The sequence below is a fragment of the Piliocolobus tephrosceles genome, chromosome 12 (genome assembly GCF_002776525.5).
Source record: "Piliocolobus tephrosceles isolate RC106 chromosome 12, ASM277652v3, whole genome shotgun sequence".
Classification (NCBI taxonomy): domain Eukaryota; kingdom Metazoa; phylum Chordata; class Mammalia; order Primates; family Cercopithecidae; genus Piliocolobus; species Piliocolobus tephrosceles.
The window spans coordinates 29,615,923-29,643,167 of NC_045445.1; the positions used below are offsets into that span (position 1 = coordinate 29,615,923).

General features: G+C 38.1%; 1 protein-coding gene across 2 annotated transcripts in view; it reads left to right on the forward strand.

Annotated features, from left to right (window-relative positions):
• Positions 1-27,245, forward strand: part of TENM1 (teneurin transmembrane protein 1) — a 604,771-nt gene that overhangs the window by 49,440 nt on the left and 528,086 nt on the right. For both annotated transcript variants that reach the window (XM_023198891.1, XM_023198892.1), the window contains exons 2-3: positions 23,600-23,860; positions 25,500-25,556. In XM_023198891.1, the coding sequence (XP_023054659.1) occupies positions 23,600-23,860; positions 25,500-25,556 (318 nt within the window). The remainder of the gene's footprint in view (positions 1-23,599; positions 23,861-25,499; positions 25,557-27,245) is intronic.

Here is a 27,245-nt window from a genome sequence, read left to right on the forward strand (position 1 = left end):
TTGAGGAATCGCCATACTGTTTTCCATAATGGTTGAACTAGTTTACAATCCCACCAACAGTGTAAAAGTGTTCCTATTTCTCCACATCCTCTCCAACACCTGTTGTTTCCTGATTTTTTAATGATTGCCATTCTAACTGGTGTGAGATGGTATCTCATTGTGGTTTTGATTTGCATTTCTCTGATGGCCAGTGATGATGAGCATTTTTTCATGTGTCTGTTGGCTGTATGAATGTCTTCTTTTGAGAAATGTCTGTTCATATCCTTTGCCCACTTTTGGATGGGGTTGTTTGTTTTTTTCTTGTATATTTGTTTGAGTTCTTTGTAGATTCTGGAAATTAGCCCTTTGTCAGATGAGTAGATTGCAAAAATTTTCTCCCATTCTGTAGGTTGCCTGTTCACTCTGATGGTAGTTTCTTTTGCTGTGCAGAAGCTCTTTAGTTTAATGAGATCCCATTTGTCAATTTTGGCTTTTGCTGCCGTTGCTTTTGGTGTTTTAGACATGAAGTCCTTGCCCATGCCTATGTCCTGAATGGTACTACCTAGATTTTCTTCTAGGGTTTTTATGGTATTAGGTCTAACATTTAAGTCTCTAATCCCTCTTGAATTAATCTTCGTATAAGGAGTAAGGAAAGGATCCAGTTTCAGCTTTCTACTTATGGCTAGCCAATTTTCCCAGCACCATTTATTAAATAGGGAATCCTTTCCCCATTTCTTGTTTTTGTCAGGTTTGTCAAAGATCAGATGGTTGTAGATGTGTGGCATTATTTCTGAAGGCTCCGTTCTGTTCCATTGGTCTATATCTCTGTTTTGGTACCAGTACCATGCTGTTTTGGTTACTGTAGCCTTGTAGTATAGTTTGAAGTCAGGTAGCGTGACGCCTCCGGCTTTGTCCTTTTGACTTAGGATTGTCTTGGCAATGCGGGCTCTTTTTTGGTTCCACATGAACTTTAAAGCAGTTTTTTCCAATTCGGTGAAGAAACTCATTGGTAGCTTGATGGGGATGGCATTGAATCTATAAATAACCTTGGGCAGTATAGCCATTTTCACGATATTGATTCTTCCTATCCATGAGCATGGTATGTTCTTCCATTTGTTTGTGTCCTCTTTGATTTCACTGAGCAGTGGTTTGTAGTTCTCCTTGAAGAGGTCGTTTACATCCCTTGTAAGTTGGATTCCTAGGTATTTTATTCTCTTTGAAGCAATTGTGAATGGAAGTTCATTCCTGATTTGGCTCTCTGCTTGTCTGTTACTGGTGTATAAGAATGCTTGTGATTTTTGCACATTAATTTTGTATCCTGAGACTTTGCTGAAGTTGCTTATCAGCTTAAGAAGATTTTGGGCTGAGACGATGGGGTTTTCTAAATACACAATCATGTCATCTGCAAACAGGGACAATTTGACTTCTTCTTTTCCTAACTGAATACCCTTGATTTCTTTCTCTTGCCTGATTGCCCTAGCCAGAACTTCCAACACTATATTGAATAGGAGTGGTGAGAGAGGGCATCCCTGTCTTGTGCCAGTTTTCAAAGGGAACTTTTCCAGTTTTTGCCCATTCAGTATGATATTAGCTGTGGGTTTTTTCTTACAGTAGAGAGCTAGAGGGAAAACAAGTCATTTGGTTGAAATTTTTGACTTGAGTTTCAATAATTAAAGTTTTATGTATTCACCATGTAGCTTAAGAAATAGAGCATTGCTAATACCTTTTTGCCTCTGCTGTGTGATCCTTTCAGATCCCAACCCTCTTCCCTCACTTCCCTACTAGATGACCATCAACCTGAAATGTGTTTATCATTCTCTTGCTTTTCTTTATAGTTTTGCCATGTATGTATGCATCCCTAAAACTATGTTTTTCGGTTTCACATGTTTACAAATTTCTTAAATAAAATCATATTGTTTTTCTATGAATTGCTTTTTGTGCTCAATGTTACATTAGTGACATGCATCCATGTTAATGTACATAGCTCATTTATTTTCAAGGTTATATAATATTCTATTGTGTGACTGAACCATAATTTATTTATCCTGTAATCTTTTTTGTAGACTATCATGGCACAGCTTTCAATTGATGGTAATATCACAGATATCACAATCTACCAAGAATCTACATGGCCATTGTTATCTGTCTGTTCAGTGTTGTAGCGAAAGAAATAGACAAACCAAAGTACCACTATAAGGCATTCAACGAGTATCAAATAAAAGTTTGAATAGGGCACTGTGAGACTATGGAGAGGGCCAGGTTAACCTTGGCTAAAGCAAGGCTTAGAAAAGAGATAATTTGAAGTGAACCTTGAAAAACTATTGCAACTTCAAAGAGGTAGATATGGGGAAGTATGGCTTTCTATGCAAAGAATCACTGGAGCAGCAAAATGGGAACACAGGACAATGTTCAGACAAGGTTTAGCATAGATGTGGCTGGAGTGTAGGTACCTGAAGGTCTGGCTTACCCAGTCTGAATGGGAACAGATTTGTAATCAAATCCTAGCTCCATTTTTTTAAAAATTGCCAATATTACTTAACATGGCAGGTTACTTGACTTGACCTTGCTCTCTTATCTGTAAAGTGAATAATGCCTACCTCTCTGAGTCATTGCAGTGAATGTATCTTTAAGTAGGAAATATATGGATAGGTCTTCACACAGTGTCTGGCACAAAGTAGGCACTTTCTGAATGTCAGTTCCCTTCTCTTATTTAACATTGACTTGAATAAGGCCTTTTTCACTTTTTTTATCTTTAGGAATTGAATGGGTAGGGCAACGGATAGTATTTTTTTTTTTTATTGTAATTTCTCTTCAGGCTCAGAGCCTCACCATGACATTTCTTTGCTTCTGTTAGAAAACTGGTTACTATCTGGCTCAAATTTTCAGCATCGGCTGGGCACGATGGCTCACGCCTGTAATCCCAACACTTTGGGAGGCCAAGGCAGGTGGATCACCTGAGGTCAGGAGTTCAATACCAGCCTGGCCAGCATGATGAAACCCCGTCTCTGTTACAAATACAAAAATTAGCTGGATGCGGTGGCACGCGCCTGTAGTCCCAGCTACTCTGGAGGCTGAGGCTGGAGAATCGCTTGAACCTGTGAGGCAGAGGTTGCAGTGAGCCAAGATCATGCCATTGTACTCTAGCCTGGGCAACAGAGCCAAACATCATCTCAAAAAAAAAAAAAAAAATTCAGTATCTTCTTTGTGTTGTCTCCTTCTAATTCCCACTTGCAAATATTAATTCCTGTACTCCAGAGATAGCCCGAGCTAGGATATGAAGCTCAGGCCAGGGAGTCTGGGTAGAAGAAGGAAGAATGTAGAAAAGGTTTCTGTTTGTTTAAACTGAGCTAAGAAACCAGCATCAAAAACAGACCTTGAAATTGAGTCCACATCTTATGATCTAGATGTTCCCTTTCTATTTCATTTCTAGGGACAAAGCTGATGTCAGAGCATAGAGAATTCTAAGCCTATAGATTACCTGGCTATCATGGAAGAGTAATGGGCAAATAATAGTCAAGTGGCTTTATTTCACTTGATAAAAGTGAGAAAAGCAAATAAGCCAGTGAATGTACTAGGAAGGAGCAGAAAGTTGCACAGAAAATGAATGAATTAGACAGGGGTGTCCAGAGTCAAATTATACCAGGAGGCAGCAAAAAAGGGAATGACCAGCTGGCAGAGCAAGCACATAAACAGGGCATATTGAAGTTGAAGAGATGAGAAGATTAAAAATCTATAGGAGGAATTTATCACAATTCAATTCAGTTCAATAGATAATTATCAAGCACTGATTGTGAACCAGGCTTTCTTTGGTCCTGGGGATGTGGAGGTGATATAGTAAAGGACAGTGTAAAATCCAACTCAAAAAATGAGAACCAGGAAGTCAGTGTGGGGTTAAGGAATGAGCTACAAACATTCATTAGCAGAGACCTGATCATGCAGATACTTTCCTAATTCATCTCCAGGCCACCACTTCTGATATTTGTGTTAGTCAGAACTCGGACAGTGAATGATGGTAGCACAACTCCAACTAGCTTAAGACGAAAAAAAAAAAAAAAGGGGGGGGTTTTGCCTCAAGTAACCAAACAACAAGGTGGAACATGGTCTTAGCAAAAACTGGAACACAGGTTGGAGTCATGGACTGGAAAACTGTCAAGACTTCCTCTTATGCCTACCTCTCTCTGCAGGCCAGCTTTATTATGTACAAGATGGACAGCTGGCTACTGCTGACTGCTCCAGGCTGTCAACCTTATAGCCTAGCTAACTAAAAGGAAAGGGATCCTCTTCTGCCTGCTTTCAGTAAACATTTAAAAAATTAAGAAAACCTGAAAATGAACCTGGATTGGCCTAGCTTATTTCCCATATCAATATCTGGACTAATCAGTGGGGACAGGTAAGAGGTGTCTTGATCCATTCTTAGTTTGTTTTATGCTGCTACAAAAGAATACCATAGACTGGATAATTTATAACGAGCAGAAATTTGTTGACTCACAGTCCTGGAGGCTGGGGAGTCCAGTGGCTAGAGCTGTCTTTTTGTGTCATCACATGGCAGAAGGGCAAAGATGAGGAGTGGAGAGGTAGAGAGGTAGAGAAAGAGAGAGAGAGAGAGAGAGAGAAAGGGGGTGAACTCACCATTTTATAATGAGCCTACTCCTGTGGTAACAAACTGTTAACCCATTCCCACAATAATGGCATTAATCCAGTCATGAGGGTGAAGCCCTCATCATGACCCAATCACATTTTAAAGGTCCCACTTTTTAATACTGTTACAATGGCAATTAAATTTCAACATGAGAACTGCCTGTAATCACAGCACTTTGGGAGGCCCAGGCAGGAGGATAACTTTAACCCAGGAGTTTGAGACCAGCCTGGAAAACAAAGTGAGACCCCCATCTCTACAAAATTCTTTTAAAAAATTTAGTTGGGCATAGTGGTGTACACCTGTGGTCCCAGCTACTAGGAAGGCTGAGTTGGGAGAATCACTTGAACCCAGGAAGTCAAGGTTACAGTGAGCTATGATGGTGCTACTGCACTACAGCCTGAGTGACAGGACAAGACCACATCTCAAAAAGAAAAAAAAATTCAGTATGAGTTTTGGAGGGGGAAAACATTCAAACCATAGCAGGTGGGAAATATGATTGGCCTAGACTGGATCAGGTGTCCACCCCTTAAACAATTACAATTGTGGCAAAGACTGCAATACAAAGGTAGGAGCTTCTTTTCAGATCACAAGTCTAAAATGGGGGTAGAAGAATGGTTTTTTCAAAGAGGTGAGATTGCAGTACATAGATGGTCACTGGGGGAATCACTATAAGCCAAACATTCCACCATGTGGCAGTTCTGTTGGGTAAGGGTCTCTCCAAACATGAATGATCTAGAGATACTGAAAGTAGGGACACATATTTGGAAGCACCAGGCTAAAAGGGAGAGTACATATGCAGTTGGGATAGCAGCAGATTTTTGACAGGCACTTCTGAACCACCTCAAGCCTTTGGTTATTTTCTATTGCCTGTAGAATAAATCCTGAAATACTTAATATTTTAGGTCCTTCAAAATCTTTTTTTCCAGTATTTTCTCCCTTTTTCCCATCTATATGAACCTTTTAAACCAGCCAGACTAGAATATTTACTGAGCAAAGCACTCCATGCTGAAGCTACACTCATGCAATCATCAGTCCTCCAGATATGGAGTCTTAATTCTTTATGGTGTGCTTTTACTATCATCCTTGCTTAGAATGCTTTTGAGATACACTGCTATATTCACCAAATATTTATTTATGCTTCTATGTATGCAAAGTTTTTTGGATACTGGTTATACAATGATGAGTAAGACAGACATGGTCCCTGCCCTCAGAGAATTTACTTTTTTTTTTTTTTTTGGAGATGGAGTCTCGCTCTGTCACCCAGGTTGGAGTGCAATGGCACTATCTTGGCTCACTGCAAGCTCCACCTCCCGGGTTCACGCCATTCTCCTGCCTCAGCCTCCTGAGTAGCTGGGACTACAGGCGCCCGCCGCCGCACCCGGCTAATTTTTTTTTTTTTTTTTTGTATTTTTAGTAGAGACAGGGTTTCACCATGTTAGCCAGGATGGTCTCGATCTCCTGACCTCGTGATCCGCCCGCCTCGGCCTCCCAAAGTGCTGGGATTACAGGCATGAGCCACCACGCCCGGCCAGAATTTACTTTTTTAAAATTTTTGAGACAGAGTCTCACTCTGTCACATAGGCTAAAGTGCAGTGGTGTGATAATCTGCTCACTACAGCCTCTACCTCCTGTGTTCCAGCGATTCTCCTGCCTCAACCTCCCGGGTAGCTGGGATTATGGGCATGGGCTGCCATGCCTGGCTAATTTTTGTAACTTTAGTAGAGACAGGGTTTCACCATGTTGGCCAGGTTGGTCTCAAACTCTTGACCTCAGGTGATCCGCCTGCCTCGGCCTCCCAAAGTGTTAGGATTACAGGCGTGAGCCACCACATCCAGCCGAAGATTTACATTTTGGTAGGAGTAGAGAGTTATTATATAATTATAAAACTGATCCTAAAATTATGATGTGATGATTGTGGAAAGTACTCCAGAGAAAGAAGGACCTAATCTGGTCTGGAGGGTCAAGGAAGTGAGATGAAATCAAAGATAAGAAAGAATTAACCAAATGAAGAGATGGAAAGCGGCAAGAAGGAGAAGAGGGAACAACATGCACGAATGTCATGAGGTGAAAAGCAGGATGGTGTATTTGAGAAACTGAAAGAAGTACATGTTGCAGAAGCAAGAGAGTGAGCGGCCAGAGAAGTAGACAGGGAACCAAATAACATATGACTTTGTAAAGCATGTTAAAGATTTTTATATTTATCCTAAATGTAATGGGAATATACTGAAGGGAGGTGATGTGATTAGTTTTTGGCATTCTGTCTGGTAGCATTGCAAATAATAGATTAGAGGGTAACAAGATTGGATGGAAGGGTACCAGTTAGGTTGTTGCAGTCATCTAGGCCAGAGATTATTGAATGTGAAGATGGAAAAAACTGGATTGGCTCAAGCTATAATTAGAAGATAAAAATGATGGTATGGGTGACTCCTAGGTTTCTGGCCTGTGCAAATGAATGGATGATACTTACATTCACAAAAAGGCAATGGCAAAGGAGGATCAATTTGAAGGCAGTGATAATCAAGTTAGCTGTGGACATTTTTTAAAATGTAAGGCATCTTTTAAATATCTATATGACAAATGAATAGTTGGATATACAACCTGGACAACAGTACTGGAGTCTAAACTCTACCCTCTTTCGTTCAAGCCTTACCCATTCATCAAATCCTAGCTTAATCTACCAGCTCCACAAGAGTCACTGACCCGTTTTTCTCATTCTATTCTTCCTCTCCTCTGTGCCCTCTCCTAGTGTTTATTGCCTGAACCAATCATTAGGTTCCAGTTATATACTCTACAATATATATGGGGATATATCTTGTTTCCATTACCAGACATTAAGTTTGTTGAAATTAGAGATCCATATTAGATTACATTATACCTCCTTACCACCAGCAGATATACATGTAGTAAGAGATCATTTTACCTGTAACAAAGTGAATGCATAGCCTTTCTGCCACTAAAGCAGTATTAGAAGCAAAAGGTGTTAAATGCAAACAAAATTAGATTTGAATTTTGACTTCACCTCTTACTAGCAATGGTGACCATGGTCAAGTATTTTAACCTATTCAAAGTCAGTTTTCTTGCTTATCAATACAAGATATTAATAATAATACACACCTCAGGAAGCTATTGTTCAGTATTAAATGCAGAATGTATGTAAAGTGTATATAGCACAGTGTTTGCCACAGGACAAGTAACCATTATTTGTTGTTGCTGTTATGACTATTATTAATTTTGTGGAGATCAAAAAATACCATAATTACATATGGCAAGCAGTGGCTATGGTGAGTGACAAGTTAGTGAATACAAAAATTGGTATAAGCATATGCCTGTTTCTCCATACTTTATAGTATAGTAAGATTTTCCATTATTCTCTACTTCAGAAAGCAGTCATAAATTTGTTGTCTTTATTTTTGGCTGGAGGTTGGCCTCTGGTTTTATAGAATATTCCACTGGAGCCAGTCTCTTGTGTTTCATAAAGCATAAATTAAGGTATGGCTAAATTCACAATGTGAGAATTGTGTGCACATGTGTATATATGTATAGACCTATGTACCTATTAATCATTTTTATCAAGAAGGCCCATTGCTCACGGTGTGTACCATATATTGGTCATTATGTTGCTGGCAAGCAAACAGAAATCACCCACTTAACAGGAGAGAAACACATTAACTCTTCAAACTAGTAGGGGGTGCTTTTACTAAATTACCTCCTCCAGTTGCTTTAATGGTACCCTAATCTCCACACACTAATGCATGTCTGAGCAGTAAGTAGTTTTCTGTCACCTTACTGAGAGAACTAGGTTATTTCTTTTTTAATATGAAGAGCTTGGGGAGAGGGTGTGGAAGTTTGTTTTTTTCTTTATATTTGTAAAATATTTATTTATGGAATCACTATGGGAATGTATATAAATGTACAGTAGATATAAATTGCTACTTCTATTTATAAAAATCCAGTATCTCTTTTAAGCGAATGGTATTAGTAAGAAAAAAATTATGATCAATGTTTTTCCAACTTTTACATTGCAGTGCATCCAATTTTATATTTTTTTTACTAATTCTTAATGGAAAGAGGTTCTTATTGCAAGGTGGTCTTGGAATCTAGTGATAATTTTTAATGTACCAGCAGATTATATATATTTTAATTTTATATATGAATAATTATAATTCAAAATGGCCTTTCCAGTTAGCTTTCTTTTCACACCTCTCCTAAGGCCCATTTGAATTTTATGTAGGTTAACAAATAAAACTGATTTCCTAGATGAATGAAAAGTTGTCTTTTTATAATTTTAGCCCAATGCTAAAATTAAACTGTTCACAAGTGAACTGTTTTTAAATAACCCTACCCAGATTTGGAATTTTCAGAGCAAATATTATTTGGCATTTATATAGCACACCCTTTCAAGACTGGACTTTTATTTATTGATTATACGTCATGAAGTGGAACAGTGTTATACTTACAATTTTATAGCTACACTGTGGAGTAATTCCATTTTTCTCCCCCTAATCCCACCCCAGCTCCCCATCTCTGAAGTCCCGTGGTGATTATAGTGTTGCAAGTAGGCTCTGGGTTGACTAGAAGAGCTCTTCCCCTCAAACAAAATAAACCTCTCTCCCCAACCCTTTCTCCATCCCTCTTTCTTCCTCCCTCCCTCCTTATCCCCTCTCTCAGGATATTGAGTTTCCAAGTATTTAGCCAAAAATATTTTGGGAAGGAAAGTGAATACACAGAGCAGGGACAAATATGACATATCTCAGCATAGTCTCCCAGGGTCCTCAACTTCCTTCAAATAGAGGATACTGTACACGGAATCATTGACATGGTTTTCACCTGGTAGATTTCAGTTTGATGGAAGAAGCTAAATTCCTATTTGTCACTGCTTTCATATACTCAATTTTGCTGACCCTGTGGGGGAACCTGCGTTAATACCCAGATGAAGTGCATAGACAATAACATACAGATTAATATGCAGATGAAAATCTGTGTGATTCTGATACTAAATTTTGACTGAGCACAGTTATCACAAATTTATTCCCACTAGAATATGAGTTCCATGACTGCAGGGATTTTTGCCTGTTTTGTTCATTGCTTTATCTCTGATACCTGGAACAATGTTTGCTATGTTAGGTGGTTAATAAATATTTTCTAGTTAAATGAATTTTCTTACATTTTGGATTAAAACTCACAGCTAGTGAATTTCCAGGCTGCTTTGTAGACATATGCAAAAAAAATTGTAAACTCAGTTATTTGTGTTCAGATTAATGATTCTGGAGCCCTAGCATACAGGAATAGTAAGCAGCATAAGATATAATCTAAGACAAACAAGGCCTAATTCCTTAGTATGGCATATAAGGCCCTTTACAAACTGGCTCCATCCTACTTTACTGGTTCTTCTACCCCTACACGTATAGTACAGAGGCAGAAAATTGTTTGCTGTTCTTTAATTTCATTATTCCTTTGCACTTGTCTTTGCCTTTGAACACACACTTCTCTGTGCTAGAAATGCTCTTATCCACTTTTTAACCTACCAGAGGTGCATTCACCCTTTAAGATGAAACTCAAAGTATTACTTCTCTGGAGCCTGTCTCAGTCGTCCAGGCAGAGTGAGTCCTTCACTTTGCTTGGACTCCACAGCCTTTTATATATAGATCTATCATGACACTTACTTCCCTGCTTGTCCTGTCATCATTTCCATGTCTGCAATAGATTGTCAGCCCTTCGAGGGAAGAGGACATATCTTTTTCCTTCTCTCTAATCTGCCTGGATCCTACCACAGTGTCTATCACACCGTAGATGCTCCATGAGTGCTTATTGAGTAACATATGGACCAAGGGCATGAAAACTAAGGGTTGAAGTGCTCTATTAAAAATTATAGGCCAAGTGCAGTAGCTTATGCGTGTAATCCCAGCACTTTGGGAGGCGGAGGCAGGAAGATCACCTGAGCTCAGGAGTTTGACAACAGCCTGGCAGCATAGTAAGGCCTCATCTCTATAAAAAATTTAAAAATTAGCCGGACATGGTGGCACACACCTATAGTCCCAGCTACTTGGGAGACTGAGGCAGAAGGATGGCTTAAGCCCAGCAGGTCAAAGCTGCAGTGAGCTGTGATTGCATCACTGCACTCCAAACCTGGGTGACAAAGCAAGACCCTGTGTCCAAAAAAAAAAAAAAAAAAAAAAAAAAAAATTATAATGTATAATTTGGTGTTAGTCAGGGAAGAGAAAGTATACCAAACCTAGTTTAACTTTGTCAGATTTGCTAACACAGTGCTGTGCTATTAGGCAGCTGGCCACGAAATAAGAACATTTGAACAAGAAAGGGGGAAAAAAGAAATGGAGCTAGAATTCTGGAAAAGGAAGTGACAAAGGCCAAAGTAATTGATGCTGAATATGGGGAGGGAGAGGGTGACAGACAGTGGATGGACAAAAGGAACAGATCTACCTTAAATTGTGCCTAGGAGAAATCTTGGAACCAGTGAACTATGTCGAAAGTGAACATTCAGTCAAGCATGTGTTTTGTCAATACACTATCAAATCACTATTTGACTCTTTGTGCTTTTTCCCCCCAAGGTGATGGTTTGGGGACCAAATGGAGTCAACTGTTCCAGGCATCGTGTAGACTCATATTACATCTATCCTGTATATCATTAATGTCCTTGAGCAATCCTCATAGATTGTTTTACCTGCATATCCTTCCAAAATGTGTAAAAGGAACATGCATTCGTCCATTGTTTTTTAAATGCCTGAAACATTAATTGGATTGCTCAGGTTAAGTGTTTGGGGCAATGATAATAAGGATTTGGATAATGTAAGTTTCCAACTCGAAAGCACTAACGTTATTGTTGCTGTTTGCATTTGCTTTCTAACTTTGAGAGGTTTTGAAAAATGCATTTTGCAGGAATTGCCTGCAGTGTTAGCACTAAATGATAGTATGGAGGTAAAGAGAAGCATGCGTTTATCTAATTCCATACCTCCTTGATACATTTAAAATAAAGAAAAATGTTCCTAAACATTTTATCAGAAACTGTAGAATATTTTCAACTCAAAGCGTTTCTCTGTATACTGTGATACGTGTAAAACTCTGAATGTAGATCACAGATTTAGGCTTTGTCTATTTAGCATGAGATGATAATACTACCTTGTAAACAGGAACTGCCCCCAAAATTTGATCTGATTGCTTCCTCTAGCTGGGTGATAACATGCTGAAGTAATATCCCAACACACATTTCCCAGTGAATATTATTCCTCTCATCTTTGTTAATGTTGTTAAATAATTTCAAAACTCTCCTCAAGGCAGCTGCTCTGTGCTAGGGAGCTAAACACAAGAGAGGCCAATGTTTTCTTTTATTTGTCCGCCTGCAGACACAGATGTTGTTTGTGTTGTCTGGAAGCACAGAATATGCTCTAAAATATCATTGTTGTTTTCAATGAGTCAAAGTGACAAGTTGCGGGTAAAGTGAATCCATAAGAATTAGTACAGAGTGGAATAATACTTCAAAAGGAGGTACAAAAATGTGTTAAATTCATATAGAACAATAAGCTATTAATAATATATGCATAGTGTAAGGGTCTCTTTTTATATTGTCAGTGACAAAAGAAATGCCCATTGTCTCCTGGCTGCTATATCCCTCAAAGTATTTTGGTCGCTGGCTGTGGAAATCCAGATGGAGACAGCAGTGAACTGAATGAAACCTGGGAGGCAAGAAGCAGGAAGTTCTAGCATCCGCCACATGCACATTGCACAAATGAGAACTAAGCTGTGAATTTGAATATGCTGCTTATAAGTTCATATGCTGCATGAGGTCATTAGGATGGTGTTAAAATGGTTCCAAGTTAGCATTGCCACTTGGTATCTGTGTGGCTTTGTACAATTTATTTAATCTCTCATTGAATCTCGGTTGCTTTATTTGAAAAACAGGACTAATAAGCCAGGCACAGTGGCTCACGCCTGTAATCCCAGCACTTTGGGAGGCTGAGGCGGGCGGATCACCTGAGGTCAGGAGTTTGAGACCAGCCTGGCCAATGTGGCGAAACCCCATCTCTACTAAAAGTACAAAAATTAGCCAAGCATGGTGGTGGGTACCTGTAATCTCAGCTACTCAGGAGCCTGAGGCAGGAGACTCACTTGAATCCGGGAGGCAGAGGTTTCAGAGAGCCAAGATCGTGCCACTGCACTCCAGCTCGGGCGAAAAGAGCGAGACTCTATCCTCCATCTCAAAAAAAAAAAAAAAAAAATATATATATATATATAAAATAACAACCTTTCTCTCAGGGCTACTCTGAGGATTAAATGAAATAATATATGTTTCAGAGTTTGGTACATAGAAAATGCTAAATTCATGGAGGTCAAGCTACCAAGGAACATGCAGTTTTACATATTAAAAAAGACAAAGAAGAAAGTAAATTCAAACATTAATTTAGCATCTTCTTTTTTTAAAAAATGTACTTTAAGTTCATAGGAAAGACTTGGAACCAACCTAAATGCCCATCAGTGATAGACTGGATAAAGAAAATGTGGTACATATACATCATGGAATACTATGCAGCCATGAAAAAGGATGAGTTCATGTCCTTTCCAGGGACATGGATGAGGCTGGAAACCATCATCCTCAGTAAACTAACACAGGAACAGAGAACCAAACACTGCGTGTTCTCACTCGTAAGTGGGAATTGACCAATGAGAACACATGGACACAGGGAAGGGAACATCACACACCAAGGCCTGTCAGGAGGTAAAGGGCAAGAGGAGGGACAATATTTTCAGGTTACAATGAGTTTATCAGAATGTTACCCTATTGTAAGTCGAGGAGCATCTATGAATTCAAAACCTGTTTTGAGTATTCTATTCAATGCCCATGAATTATGAGGTTTTCCACTGTGGGTGTTGGAAACAGCGACTATTTCCAGCCCCGTTTCAGATTCAGAAGTTGTTTCTTTTATTCCTTTCAGATGGCTCTTCATTCTCAGATGGTTTTCTTGCATGCATGTGCTGTACAGAGTGCAGGTGAATATGCAGTGGGGGGACACTCTGAAGATCTATGAATTCTCTTTCTGTGCAGTTCTCTCCTCTCTGGTACTCTGTACTGGAAACTCTAGCTATCTCGGCCTTCCCGCACTACCAGCTTAGTCTTCTCAATTCAGAGAGGCTACCAGGCTCTACCTATGACCCCCCTCCTTGTCCTGCGGCCTGGAAATTCTTACAGGGTTTACTTAATTTGTTTCTCATATTTCAGGGATTGTTGTCCTTCATTATCTGTTGCCCAATGCCTGAAAACTGTTGTTTCATACATTTTGTGTGGCTTTCATTGTTGTCATTTAAGGCAGGAGAATAAATTTGGTTCCTGTCACTCCATCTTGTTTGGAAGTGGAAGTCTTCTCCATAATTTAATGTTTTCCTCTGAATGGAATTCAAATTTGCAAGTTCCTGATGAGTGTCCAAAAAGTTATTTTCTCAATCTTTCCCAACTTGGAAATTTTATTTATTTATTTATCTATTTATTAGTGATGAGGTCTCACGCTGTCACCTAGGCTAGAGTACAGTGGTGCAATCATAGATCACTGCAGCCTCAAACTCAGGGGCTCAAGTGATGCTCTCAGTCTCTCAAGTAGCTGGGACTACAGGCACATGCCACCACACCTGACTAATTGTTTTCAATTGAGACGGAGTCTCACTTTGTTGCTGAGTCTGGTTTCAAACTCCTGGGCTCAAGCAATCCTCCCACCTTGGCTTCCCAAAGTGGTGGGATTATAGTCAAGAGTCACCCACATCCAGCCAGAATTTCTTTTTTCTATCCCTGACTTATTTTTTTAGTGACATTCTCTGAGTTCCTGAAAACAGGCTGTCAGAAGGGCTACATACCCACTCCAGGACATTCTACAAACTTACTGAGATGATGATAAATTCTATCTGGGATATGGCATGAAACTACTTGATGAGAATGACAAAAGAAGTTTCTATTCAAGCCAGCTTAAAGATGGTCTTTTACCAAGGTTTTGTGACTAGTTTCAGCAAAATTTCCCCAGTTCTACACCCTAGAGTACATTTCTGAAGAATTTTAACAGGCAATTATTTCCCAATATATTATGCCAAAAAGTATAGTGAAGAAAGCTTCCCTTGTGTGACTATTTCAGTCAAAAGGTGATACTGAGTACTTGTTCTCCATTAGTCTAATATTATAAATTGTATTTTCCTGAATTCACAGCCAGTGGGCTGCTGTCTTTCTCTTCTTGCCAAATTTGTGGAACATCTGTTATTTGAAACAGACAGCTAATTTACCAAAACAGCAATTTTTCAATTTGCATTGGTAGGCATTGTTTTATGTTAAGCTAAACCACCTCGAATGTGTCAGAAGTGGGTTCAAGTTGTTAACCCTTTCAAGAGTGGTTCCATGTTAACTATTAATTTATTTAGGGTCACTCTTTGCCTAGAATTATTCTAAGGTCTGAGAGGATGGCAATACAACCTTAGAATATAATTTATTCTGTAGCTGATGATGGACGCTGACTCTGTTGTACCATTCTATCTTGTCATCTTTACTCATTCATCACAAAGTAAATGCTTACAGAGAAGTGTAGAATGTTACAGAAATAATATTGCTTGCCTCTGTGAGTATGTGTTTGAAGCACTCGCAAGTGTTTTTAATGGTTATTTAACAGTAGTTCATTGATCTCACTTCTCTAGATAGAATTGTGCAGCAGATTAATGTAGTTTAAAATTTCAGACACACACACATGCACACACACACACCCCTTGACCGAAAAGCTGCACATGCTTAGTGAACATAATGGAAATACACAGGAATACCTGGAAGACCACAATGGGCAATAAGAATTCAGGTTCCAATGAGTTATGAACAGCCAGAAAATTGGGCCAACACGTGTAAGAAATGAGAAATTTTTTAGGGCCATTGAGCACTATGCATTTTCAGTGTTCAGTAGCCCTGAAAATTTCTCATTTAGGCCAGGAAGTCTCTGTCTCATTCAAAATGTTGAAATAAAAGGAACATGCACAGGTTCTCATTGATCTAAATTTCTGTTGAAGTTCAGGACCTCCCACCATCTTTTCTAGTCCCTGATTCTTTTTCCAGACTCTTATTACAAAGACTGTAGAGCAAGCATCCAATTTTTGTCATTGTAGTGGTAACTGCTGAGTTAGCTTCAAAACAAGTGCTCCCATCTTATGTGAATACAGTCTAAATGGAGCCGTTCACTAAGGTAAAAATTAGTTTAAGGAAATAGTTAGCATTTGCTTATTCCCACATCAAATTTTCTTCCTCTTCTTACATTGCTGAAGGATATTTTAATCTCTCTCTAAATATGATTGGAGTTTGTTTTGATTTCTTCCAAGTTTCTACCTCGTCTTCTTTTCTTTTGAGTTTCTGCTACAATTCTGTGTCCTCTGATTTGAACCATTTTTACAGATTTCCAATTCATTGTACTTCCGAGAGCATCCTTTTTTGATATTAACATAGCCTTTTAACTGCATTCTGGGATGTCTCCAGTTAGCCAATATTGGTCACAAAGCATGAATGTTTCTACTTCAGGCTTTCAACTCTGCCCAGATTTGTTGCCATGCTTTTCAGTATACTGACAGATGGAGAAATCTTGAAAATTAAATAAGGCATAATTAGTAGGTCCTGAGTGCCGAGATAATGGGTGCATTTGGAACTGTCAAGGGGAGATTAGGCTCCAGGAAGCTTAGTTATTTTATTTAACTCCTCTTATAACCACAGGCTCCAGTCTTGCACGTGGGAGCATTCCATCTCTCACTCCTGTGCCCCAGAAAAAGCTGATGAGCCCTCAGCAGAAAAATAAAAGTCAGGTTTAGACAATGTGCCTTTATTACCTTGTCATCATTAGGGGCTTAAAAAGGCTCTGTGTGGAACTTCCCAAAGGACATGACAAGGTCCTGTTAACTCACTCTGCTCACTGCCTAGTATAGCGCTGTACATTTGATAAAACATTTTCATGAAGAAAGAAGGAAATTAAATTGAACTAATTTTCTAAGACTAAGATAAATCAGAGGAGACTATTTTGTTTTGATTTCTTTACTTGAATTGAGTGGGTGTTCAGTGAAGCTGTGTTTAAGTAAACTTACTTGAACTGATTTGGTTGACAATTTGATACCGTTTTCTTTTTAAAGCCCTCAAACTAGGCCGGGCGCAGTGGCTCACGCCTGTAATCCCAGCACTTTGGGAGGCCGAGGCGGTCGGATCACAAGGTCAGGAGATCGAGACCGTGGTGAAACGCCGTCTCTACTAAAAATACAAAAAATTAGCTGGGCACGGTGGCGGGCGCCTGTAGTCCCAGCTACTCAGGAGGCTGAGGCAGGAGAATGGTGTGAACCCGGGAGGCGGAGCTTGCAGTGAGCCAAGATCGCGCCACTGCACCCCAGCCGGGGCCACAGAGGGAGCCCCCGTCTCAAAAAAAAAAAAAAAAAAAAAGCCCTCAAACTGAGAAATACAAAATGGTACCCAGTAGTAAAAATTATTTGCCTCTTATCTGGTGTTACTTACTTCTTTGTCTCTGTATTTCTTGCTTAAGATTGTAATAATCCATTACATTTTTCCCTGGAACCAGTAATGAATTATTAGTGGGTCAGTAATATTTTTTAATTGTGTGAATTTTATTCATTATGTTTCCAATAGCCGTGTTGTAAATGGATAATTTTATATTTGATGAGTAACGATTTCCTCAGTTGCTTTTTACATTTTAAGTTATAGATTCTCTATTTCTCTATCAATAATCTTGCAATTCATAGTAGATACATAGGCTATATCAATACTTTAATATGGCAAGAATTATAATTTTGGCACAAGATCTTATTTAACTAAATATGTACTATATCCTTCACAAAGAAGTATAAATGGCACCTTGATTCATAAAACTACTAACTCTTTTCCCATTTGAACACATTGGCCATTACGTATGTTGGATAACAGGTTCAGGTTATAATTACGGAATTTTAGAACAAGGCAGTTACCTAGAGATTTATTTCTAGTTTGATCCATACATCTTACAAATGAGAAAACTGTGGCCCCAAAAATGTTAAGTGACTTATCCAAAAACCAAATGGATGATTAATAACACTTGCTTCTGCAGGTAATCTATAAACATTGTTATGAGTCACAGTAATTAAACTAATAATTCTATCCCCTCCCCACTCTCCTTTATTTTGGAAATGGACTATACTCTTTAAAAGTTGTATCCCAAATTTCTTAGGTCATGGTTAAAATTAATTACACTTCTTGGCTTCCAATTACTTATTTGGAGCATAATGCCTTGAAGCTCACTTTTTTGTTGTTGTTCTGATTTTTTTTTTTTAATTTATTATACTTTAAGTTCTAGGGTACATGTGCACAACGTGCAGGTTTGTTACATATATATATACATGTGCCATGTTGGTGTGCTGCACCCATTAACTCATCATTTGCATTAGGTATAGAATTTTAAGAAAAATAGTCTTGAGTTTATCAGAAACACAGAGATAGGCCGGGTATGGTGGCTCACACCTGCAATGCTTGAGTCCAGGAGTTCAAGACCAGCCTGGGCAACACTGGGGGAAGCTCTTCTCTACAAATAATTTTAAAATTAGCTGTGTGTGGTGGTGCACACCTGTAGTCCCAGCTACTGGAGAGGCTGAGGCAGGAGGAGGATCACCTGAACCTGGGAGGTGGAGGCTGCAGTGAGCCAAGATAATGCCAATGGACTCCAGCCTGGGTGACAGAGTGAAACCCTTTCTCAAACAAAACAAAACAAAGCACAGAAATGGCATTTCTAGAAAAACGCTGATACAGATAGCTATAACTTTCCTTCTCAAGTTTTGATAAGTGGCTTCTTTAGGCTGAACACCTGATGATCAACCCCTAGATTCAGAAAGTATGGTCATTTTTTTTCAGCACTTCATAGCATTTTTTAAAATTATTAATTTGTTAGCATTAGTAGATGCCTAAGGTGGCCCTATGTGCCAGAACTCTACTCAATCTAATGATCCTCAACCGTAAATGTTTCCCTAGCTGCTGAAAGCTTAGCAGTGATGAATTTCATCCTTAGTTTCCCTCCTAAATTTGACTTTCAACTCTTATGTGTCTAGGACAAAAGTACACCCTAGAAGATCACTGAGAAATCATGCATCAGTCGGGCATGGTGGTTCACGCCTGTAATCCCAGCACTGTGGGAGGCCGAGGCAGACAGATCACCTGAGGTCAGGAGTTCGAGACCAGCCTGGCCAACATGGTGAAACCCCATCTCTACTAAAAATACAAAAATTAGCTGGGCATGGTGGCAGGTATCTGTAATCCCAGCTACTTGGGAGGCTGAGGCAGGAGAATCGCTTGAGCCTGGGAGGTGGAGGTTGCAGTGAGCCGAAATCACACCATTGTGCTCCAACCTGAACAACAATAGCAAAACTCCATCTAAAAAAAAAGAAAGAAAGAAAGAAAGAAATCATGCATCAGTTAGTTTTGATGACCTCTTGGCTTAGATATAAGCAAGATGACATTTTGACTATGTTTTTGTTCATGTTACATTTACTTTATTCCACTAGAGAGAAAAGAGCAGGACCTCCTTCTAGCTGTTAGACTTTCAGCTCCACCTGTGACAATTGATTCAAAAGTCTCCTTGTTGTTTTAATATCTGGTGGTGTACAATCAACTAAAAATCTTTGTAGGGGTATAATTGAAGTATAATAAACTACACTTACTATATATACTTAAGGTGTGCAATATGATAAACTTTGGCATGTATGTACCTGTGAAACTATCACCACAATCAAAATAATGGACATTTAGATCACCCCAAAGTTTTTTTGTGTCCTTTGTTATCCATCTCTCCCTCCACCCTTTTCCCCAGGCAACCACTTATTGGCTTTATGTCACAGTAGATTAGTCTGAATTTTCCAGAATTTTAATTAATTGAAAGCATACCATAAGTAGATTTTTGTCTGTCTTCTTTGACTTAGCACAGTCATTTTGAAGTCCATAACACTGTTATGCATCGATAGTTCATTCCTTTTTAGGACTGAGTAATATTCCATTGTGTATATATACCACAGGTGTATTATCCATTCATGTGTTCATAGACACTTGGGACATTTGTACTTTTTAGCTATTTTCGAATAAAGCTGGTATGAACAACTTTGTACAGTTTTGGACAGAAGTTTTCATTTCTTTGTGATAAATGTCCAAGAGTCCAATTCCTCTTTTGGTAAGTATGGCTTTAACTTTTCAGAAAACTGCCACACTTTTTTCTTAAGTGGTTGCACAGTTTTACTTTCTCACCACCAGTATATGAGAATTGTAATTGCTCCACATTCTTTCTCAACACTTCTTGTGGGCAGAGTTGTTTTAGCCATATTAGTGGGTATGTAGTGGTATCTCATTGTGGCTTTAGTTTGCATTTTCCTGGTAACAGTGATGTTGAGCATCTTTTCATTTGCTTTTTGGCCACCTCTATTTTTTGTTGTGAAGTGTCTCTTGAAACTTTTTGCCTGCTTAAAAAATTGAATTTCAACCATTGTGGAAAGTAGTATGGCAATACCTCAAAGAGCTAAAAGCAGAACTACCATTCAACCCAGCAATCCCATTACTGGTTATATACTCAGAGGAATATAAATCATTCTACCATAAAGATGTATGCACTCAGATGTTCATTGCAGCACTATTCATAATAGCAAAGATGTGGAATCAACCTAAATGCTCATCAATGACAGATTGGATAAAGAAATGTGGTACAGGCTAGGTGCAGTGGCTCACACCTGTAATCCCAGAGTTTTGAAAGGCCAAGGCAGGAAGATCGCTTGAGTCCAGGAGTTTGAGACCAACCTGGGCAATATGAAGAAACCCCATCTCTATAAAAAATATGAAAAATTATCCAGGTATGATGGCATGTGCCTGTAGTCCCAGCTACTCAGGAGGCAGAGGTGGGAGAATCACCTGAGCCTGGAAGTCAGGGCTACAGTGAGCCCTGATCACGCTGCTGAACTTTATCTTCTCTAGCGAATATGTAGTCCTTTAGGTAACAAGGTTATATGTACAAGGCTAGAAAACAACTACTTATGGTGCATTATAAGTGCTTTATAGATAATGCATCTTTTGGGAATTTTGAGCACCACCAAGATGTTTGTGTATTTAAGAAAATGTTTTACAATGGTGACATTGATTTCAATAAAAGGAAATGAGACATTTCAATAAACATCGGTTACTGTAAGTGAAACTTTTTCTCGTTCTTTCTTTTTTTTAATGCTTTACCACTTAAGAAGAGCAACATATAGCTAATTTGGATTGTTACTTTTTCTAATTATAGATTGACAAGAAAGTGTACTTTTATCTGACTGTACTTAATTAGAGAATTTATGAGTTAGTCTTTGTAGTCAAAGCAGGATATAGTTCCAATAGAAAATAAATTGTTTATCCTATGCAATTTTTGATCAGATTACAGAGCATTTTCTTAGAAAGGAACAAATCCATGTTCTAATTTCCTTTTGAATGGGAAAAAAATCTCTTTAATTAAAAAGAATCTGCTTACATCTGTCAGTGCTTTTAAAAAAAAACTTTATCTCATGTTTTATTAATCTGGAATGACAAATTGGACCTGCATTTATTTTTATTTGCTCATCCTTTTCCAATGAATGCCATGACTCAAATGCTCATATTAAAATCTTTGGAAAGCCACATCTCATATGCCATTGTATGAGTGAAACTAAATGCAAGTCTGTGCTCTTGGAAGTAAATTTTCTAATTAGTTCCCTGAATTCATGGAAAATAAGTGGAGACACTTCACAGCAATTCAGAGCAAAAGCTTTCCTTTCTTGTGTCTTTAAACAGAATTAGAGATGATGCAGCAAAATCTGTGGTAATGCCATTGATAAACTTGCACCCTCACTACTACCCATTCCCTGGCTCCCATCCACTTCAAACAAATCTCTAGGGCAGTCGATTTCAAAGTATGATCCCTAGACCAACAGCATGAGTCTTACCAAGAAAGTCATTCAAAATGCAAATTATCTGGCCCTACTCCACACCTGCTGAATCAGAAACTTAAATTGGAAGGCACGGATGGGAGTGGGGTGCAGCAATCTATGTTTTAACAAGCCTTCTAGGTGATTCTGAAACAGACAAGTTTGAGAGCCACTGTTCTAGGGGAGTGAAGTAAGTTGTGAATACAGACCTATATAAAATTCATTTCTTGCAGCTTCAAGCTGAAAGGTTTATTACCAGGTTGCTGTAGCAACAACTGCACAGTAGGATTGGATAATGAAACATTGTGAAATTAAGAGGCATGAATATTAGCTGATCCCAATATTCTAGATTGCTAAAATTTATATTGGACAAAATTGATTTTTACTTTTAGCCTTATGGCAAGAAGAAGCATGGTTTCATAACATTTTATGTTTAACAAGTGGAAACCACGACTATTTTTTGAATACTACTCCTTTGGAATTTAGCCAAGTTTTTGTAGAAAAAGGGAATTACTCTTTAAGACATTCATCATGGAAATCAAAAGGTAGCATACTCAGCAGTGACTTATAACCCTGAAAGAGTTAATTTTTAATTGAATATTTCTAATACATTGTAGTAGCTTTATTTGCCTACTATATGTTTCACAAAGCACAGTGCTATTCACCTAGTGGTATTAAGTAAACAATAAGAATTTTTTGTTAAACCCCTATTTGGTAATTATATGCCACAAAAATAGTTATTTTAAAAATATATTCATATTCTGCTTGCTTTCCTCTGTGTGGTCTAAAATCCAGTACTTTCTGTATTCAAATAATTAAATTCATGTTAGAGTTTGCATTTTATTGATATGTGCTAAGGATTAGATGCACTCAGTTAAGTTCCTTCCCAGCCAAATGACATATCCTGTCTCTGATGTCAGTCTGAGAAAATCCTGTATGGTGCACTACAGATCTGGATTATCTTATCTAAGTATTACATGGACATTTCAGATGATATGTCTTGGCATGTGGTCAGTTTTCATTAATTTATTAGGAATTGTTAAAGCATCTTTTCCCCTTTTTGACACCTTGCTATAATTGAATGTAAAATTGACTATAAGACTGAATGCTTGATATTCATGCAGTAAGTTGAGGGGGCATCGTTGGTGTATAGCAGAAACCATGCCTAGATGGGTGTTTTAGGAAAAAGGGCTCTGTTGCTATCCGATGTGAGCTCTGAAAAAATAATACCTATCCTCTGGCGTTTATTTTCCTCAACTGTAAAAAGAAGGAATTCGTTGCATCATCTTTAAGGTTCTGAAATTTTTATAATTCTAAGATCTAGGGGGAAAGGAGTGGAAATCCAATCCATGAACCACTGCCAAGGTACAATATATGACTAAATTTTTTTAGGTGTTTGTTGAAAAAAACAAGAATTAAACAGAATAATTAGCATAAAGTCAGCCTTGAAATCCTTTAAAATCAATGGAAAATAATGATATTAGGTACGGATGATTTAGAGTTTAAATTAACATATTTTAGGAAAAATACTTTAGAAAAGTGCATTCGAACTTAATGCTTTTTTCTCAGAGTTTTCACATTGAATTATTTATTCTTAAATCCAATGTGTATGGAATACTTAGAAAAGCAAATAATTTTAATATTTTAAGCATAGGTACGCTCTGCAGATCATATATATTCTTCCTAGAAAAGAAATATCTTTTAAAGGACACCTCTCTACACTTTATACTCCTCTGCACTCACTTATTTCATTACATTTTGTGAAACCTAAAATTGTAGCTATAAAGCTATTTTGGGCATGCTTTTTCCAGAACCCTGTAAGAATCAACAGGAGCATAATTTTAAGCTACAGCAGTGCAAAATAAGCACAGAGTCCTAGCTACCATCAATAAAAGGCCAGAATTCTAACTTTGCAAAAACACATAATTACTACCAATGGGGGAGAGGGGAATGAGGACAAAAAGTAGAATTTTCTGGGGGATTTCTTCATACTTCTAAACGTTTTCTCTGAACTTTGTTTCTTCTCAGAGATGGAATTCTGTGAAACCTCTCACACTCTGTGCTCTGGCTACCAAACAGACATGCACAGCGTTTCTCGGCGTGGTTACCAGCTCGAGATGGGATCTGATGTGGACACAGAGACAGAAGGTGCTGCCTCACCTGACCATGCACTAAGAATGTGGATAAGGGGCATGAAATCAGAGCATAGCTCCTGTTTGTCCAGCCGGGCCAACTCCGCATTATCCTTGACTGACACTGACCATGAAAGGAAGTCTGATGGGGAAAATGGTAATAAACTACTTGAATTGTTTAAATGAAACACAGAAAAAATGCAATTTTTAGCCTTTGCTTTGTTCTCCTTCCCTATATCTGCCCTTCTTTCATTTAATATGCAGAATGGAAATACAAGTTAGCAGGGACTCATGGGCAAGGCACGTACCTAAATATCTGGCAAATAGACATTTATTTATAATAACAGACAAAATACTTTACATTTTTCGGTGAGCCCCCAAGGGAAATAATCTCATGTAATCAGTAATATTGGGCATGTTTTGTTTCTTACTCACCTTTTATTTTCATCTTTATTTTCCATGGCAATACTAGTAGAATTTTTATAGAATGTCCAAATTTCATGTATTTGGGCTTTATATCAATAAATGAACAGTGAGATGAACAATTGTATAGCAAGCATATTCTATATGTGCTTACTATTTGGATTCAGATTAACCTGTTGAATGTACAAACTCAAATTAACCAGGTTGGACTGAAATGATTTAAAAAACCAAAAGGTGAATGAACATCATCCATTTGCTTGACAATAAAGACTAGCAGCAGCATTATGTTGTAAGCATATATGATTTTCTTGCAACTTTTATAAAAGGAAAATGTTGTCTTTTTGATTTGTTGGAAAGGGGTTAATTTATTTTATTTTTGTTCTTTTGCTCCTACAAGAGAACAAAATAGTTTCATAAAAAGCACATTACTGCTTATTAAACACATTCATCTAGTCTCTCCATCATTCTGTTTGTGTACATTTTATAGGTCCTCATTACCATGACCACAAGGTTTAGTCTGTTAGCTGTGGTAATTAGTACTTTTTCAGGTGTCAGAGAGATAGCCAGCTGCCCTGTACCTGCAGTTTTTTTTCTATTTTGTCCTCTTCTGCCTTCTTTAACCCAAACGTGACACTGGCCATATAATCAGGAATTAGAAGTTGCCTACTAATTAGAATATCACTTCCTAAATAATAGACCATAACACTTTATGATATCACCAAGTATCCTTGGGGGTCTTGATTTTTTTTATATTACTTTCATATATGTATGTGTTCATGTATGCATTGTTGACTTTGGCCAAGAGTATAGGAAGTAACATATGGAAATGAGAAGGGAACATACTTGACATATGTAGCACATTCATGGAAGTGAAAGGCGTTAGGATAGAAGTTAGGAGACCTTTGATTGGTCACTACAGTTTTCTGGGTTTCATCTTTCAATTGGGAAAAACAATGATCAAAATTATATGAAATGGGATGGTAGGTGGTCTCTTATATTGGCAAGACATCTTGTTCTCCCTCATCTCACTCTGAACATATTCACTGGGTTGAAACATTGAAATGAAAGGAAGAAGTTTCCCCACTGGGCTCTACTATTCTTCTACCTCAGCAAGTCCCTTGCTGTGAGGTGTCTTTTGGGGTGATGAAAATATTCTAGACTTAGATAGTTGTGATGGTTGTGCAACTCTGCAGAAATACTAAAAACCACTGAACTGTATGCTTTAAAAGGATGAATATTACATATGTGAATTATATTGCAATAAAGCTGGGTTTTTTTTTTTAAGCACCACTAGATGAAGGGTAAGGGTTGAAGTGTGAGGAATTGCAGATGACTTGGACAAGGCTTAACTAGTAAAATGTTTACTGTTACAGGTTTCAAATTCTCTCCTGTTTGTTGTGACATGGAGGCTCAAGCTGGGTCTACTCAAGGCAAGTGTTTTCAAATATTTGATCACCAATTATTTTTACTTCACCCCATCCCTGGCACCCTACCCCCACAAAATGGAACCCTGCTTCTCTGACAAACAACATACAAGCCTGCTCAATGAACCTGTCAGAGAATACAGTGGCAGCTTATTTGTTTGTTTTCTTCTTGAAAATTTCATTTGTAAATGTTGGTGGTGAAGAGGAGGTGAAGGGGGAGCTAGGGAGAAGGGTAAAACAGGATTCCAGGTAGGATGAGAAAACATTTCTTTAACCTGGGAGGAGAGACTGAAATTAGGATGGATTGGATTTGGCCTTATGACTTTCTACATATATACCACGTTTGGCATGGCTCTAATAATTAACTCAGTATAGTTTAGGTATTGTCATAACTTTCAGATGTTGCCTAGGAGTTGGCCTTGGTCTCTTCCTCCAGGTGTTCATGCTTGGCTTTAGCATCACACTTTATCCATGTCATCAATCATAAATAACACCTTCAAATGAAAAAAAAATGTTGTTCATCCTCTTCTGTAAACCTATATTTACACTGTGTCATTCCTTAGTAAGGGGGCATTGGTGTTTAGTTCTTTTTTTTCCTTTTGCCTTCGTTGTATTCATTGGGTTTTGCCCCTTTGGAGAGGGATACTACTGAAAGTAACATTTATAAATGGTTTTCACAACCCGGTCTGTGCTGGGGGCCCTTCTCTAACACCTTGAAGTAGGGTCCACACATCCCACCACAGGGCAGTGACTCAAAAATTAGATGAAACTAGTATATAAAGATTTAGAACAGTGTTTTTAACATGTAGGAACAATATGAATGTACACTATTATTACTGGATTAGCATTTCAAAATTTCCAAACACACTTTTCATATCTTTATGCCATTTCATCCTTATGACCACTCTGTGAAACAAAATCTGTTATCTTCATTTTACATATGAGGAAGTGTTAAAACAACAATTCAGAAACAATCTAGCTGAATTTCACTGGATTATTTCCCAAGTATGCTTTGTTTTCTCCCTTGGATCATGTGTGTATGCAATATGTACACTTGAACAACTTTTCCCTGCTCAGTTCTCTATGTCTTACTTTGACTCCTACTAATATTTTCAATAAAGAGTATATAATTTGGGTTCTTATTTATCACCTATGGTAAGATTTTACCAATGTGGATTCCACACATTTTAATTGATGACAACCATGCCTGGCCTGCCTTTAGCATTTCCGTAGATCCTTGAGGAGTTGGTTTGAGTTAAGATAAGAATGTAAATGACTTTTCCAAAAGTACGTTAACTTGAGGAAACAAGTTATTTCCAATGAATGAACTTGGCGTTTGTGTGGAAATGTTGCTATTTATTTCCTATTGATTTCATCCATTCATGAAAGCATGCTAATCAAGTCATCTATTTTATTAATTTGGGTTGATGTATGTTATATTTGAAAAAGTAAATCTTTAGAGTATTTGTTATGTATATGTTTTCCTACCTCAGACTCCATGCCATCCCATCCCTGTGGCTCAATTAATGTCAATGACATTTTGTTTTGTTTCTGTCTTCCGATACTTTCTGAATTTTAGATTATTGATGAGACAATGGGCATGATATCATGGATCAGCTTAGGAACATTTGAGCCTCACTGCTGTGAATGTTAGATAAAAGTTAAGATGGAGGAAACTGTTAATTTAGGTGAATT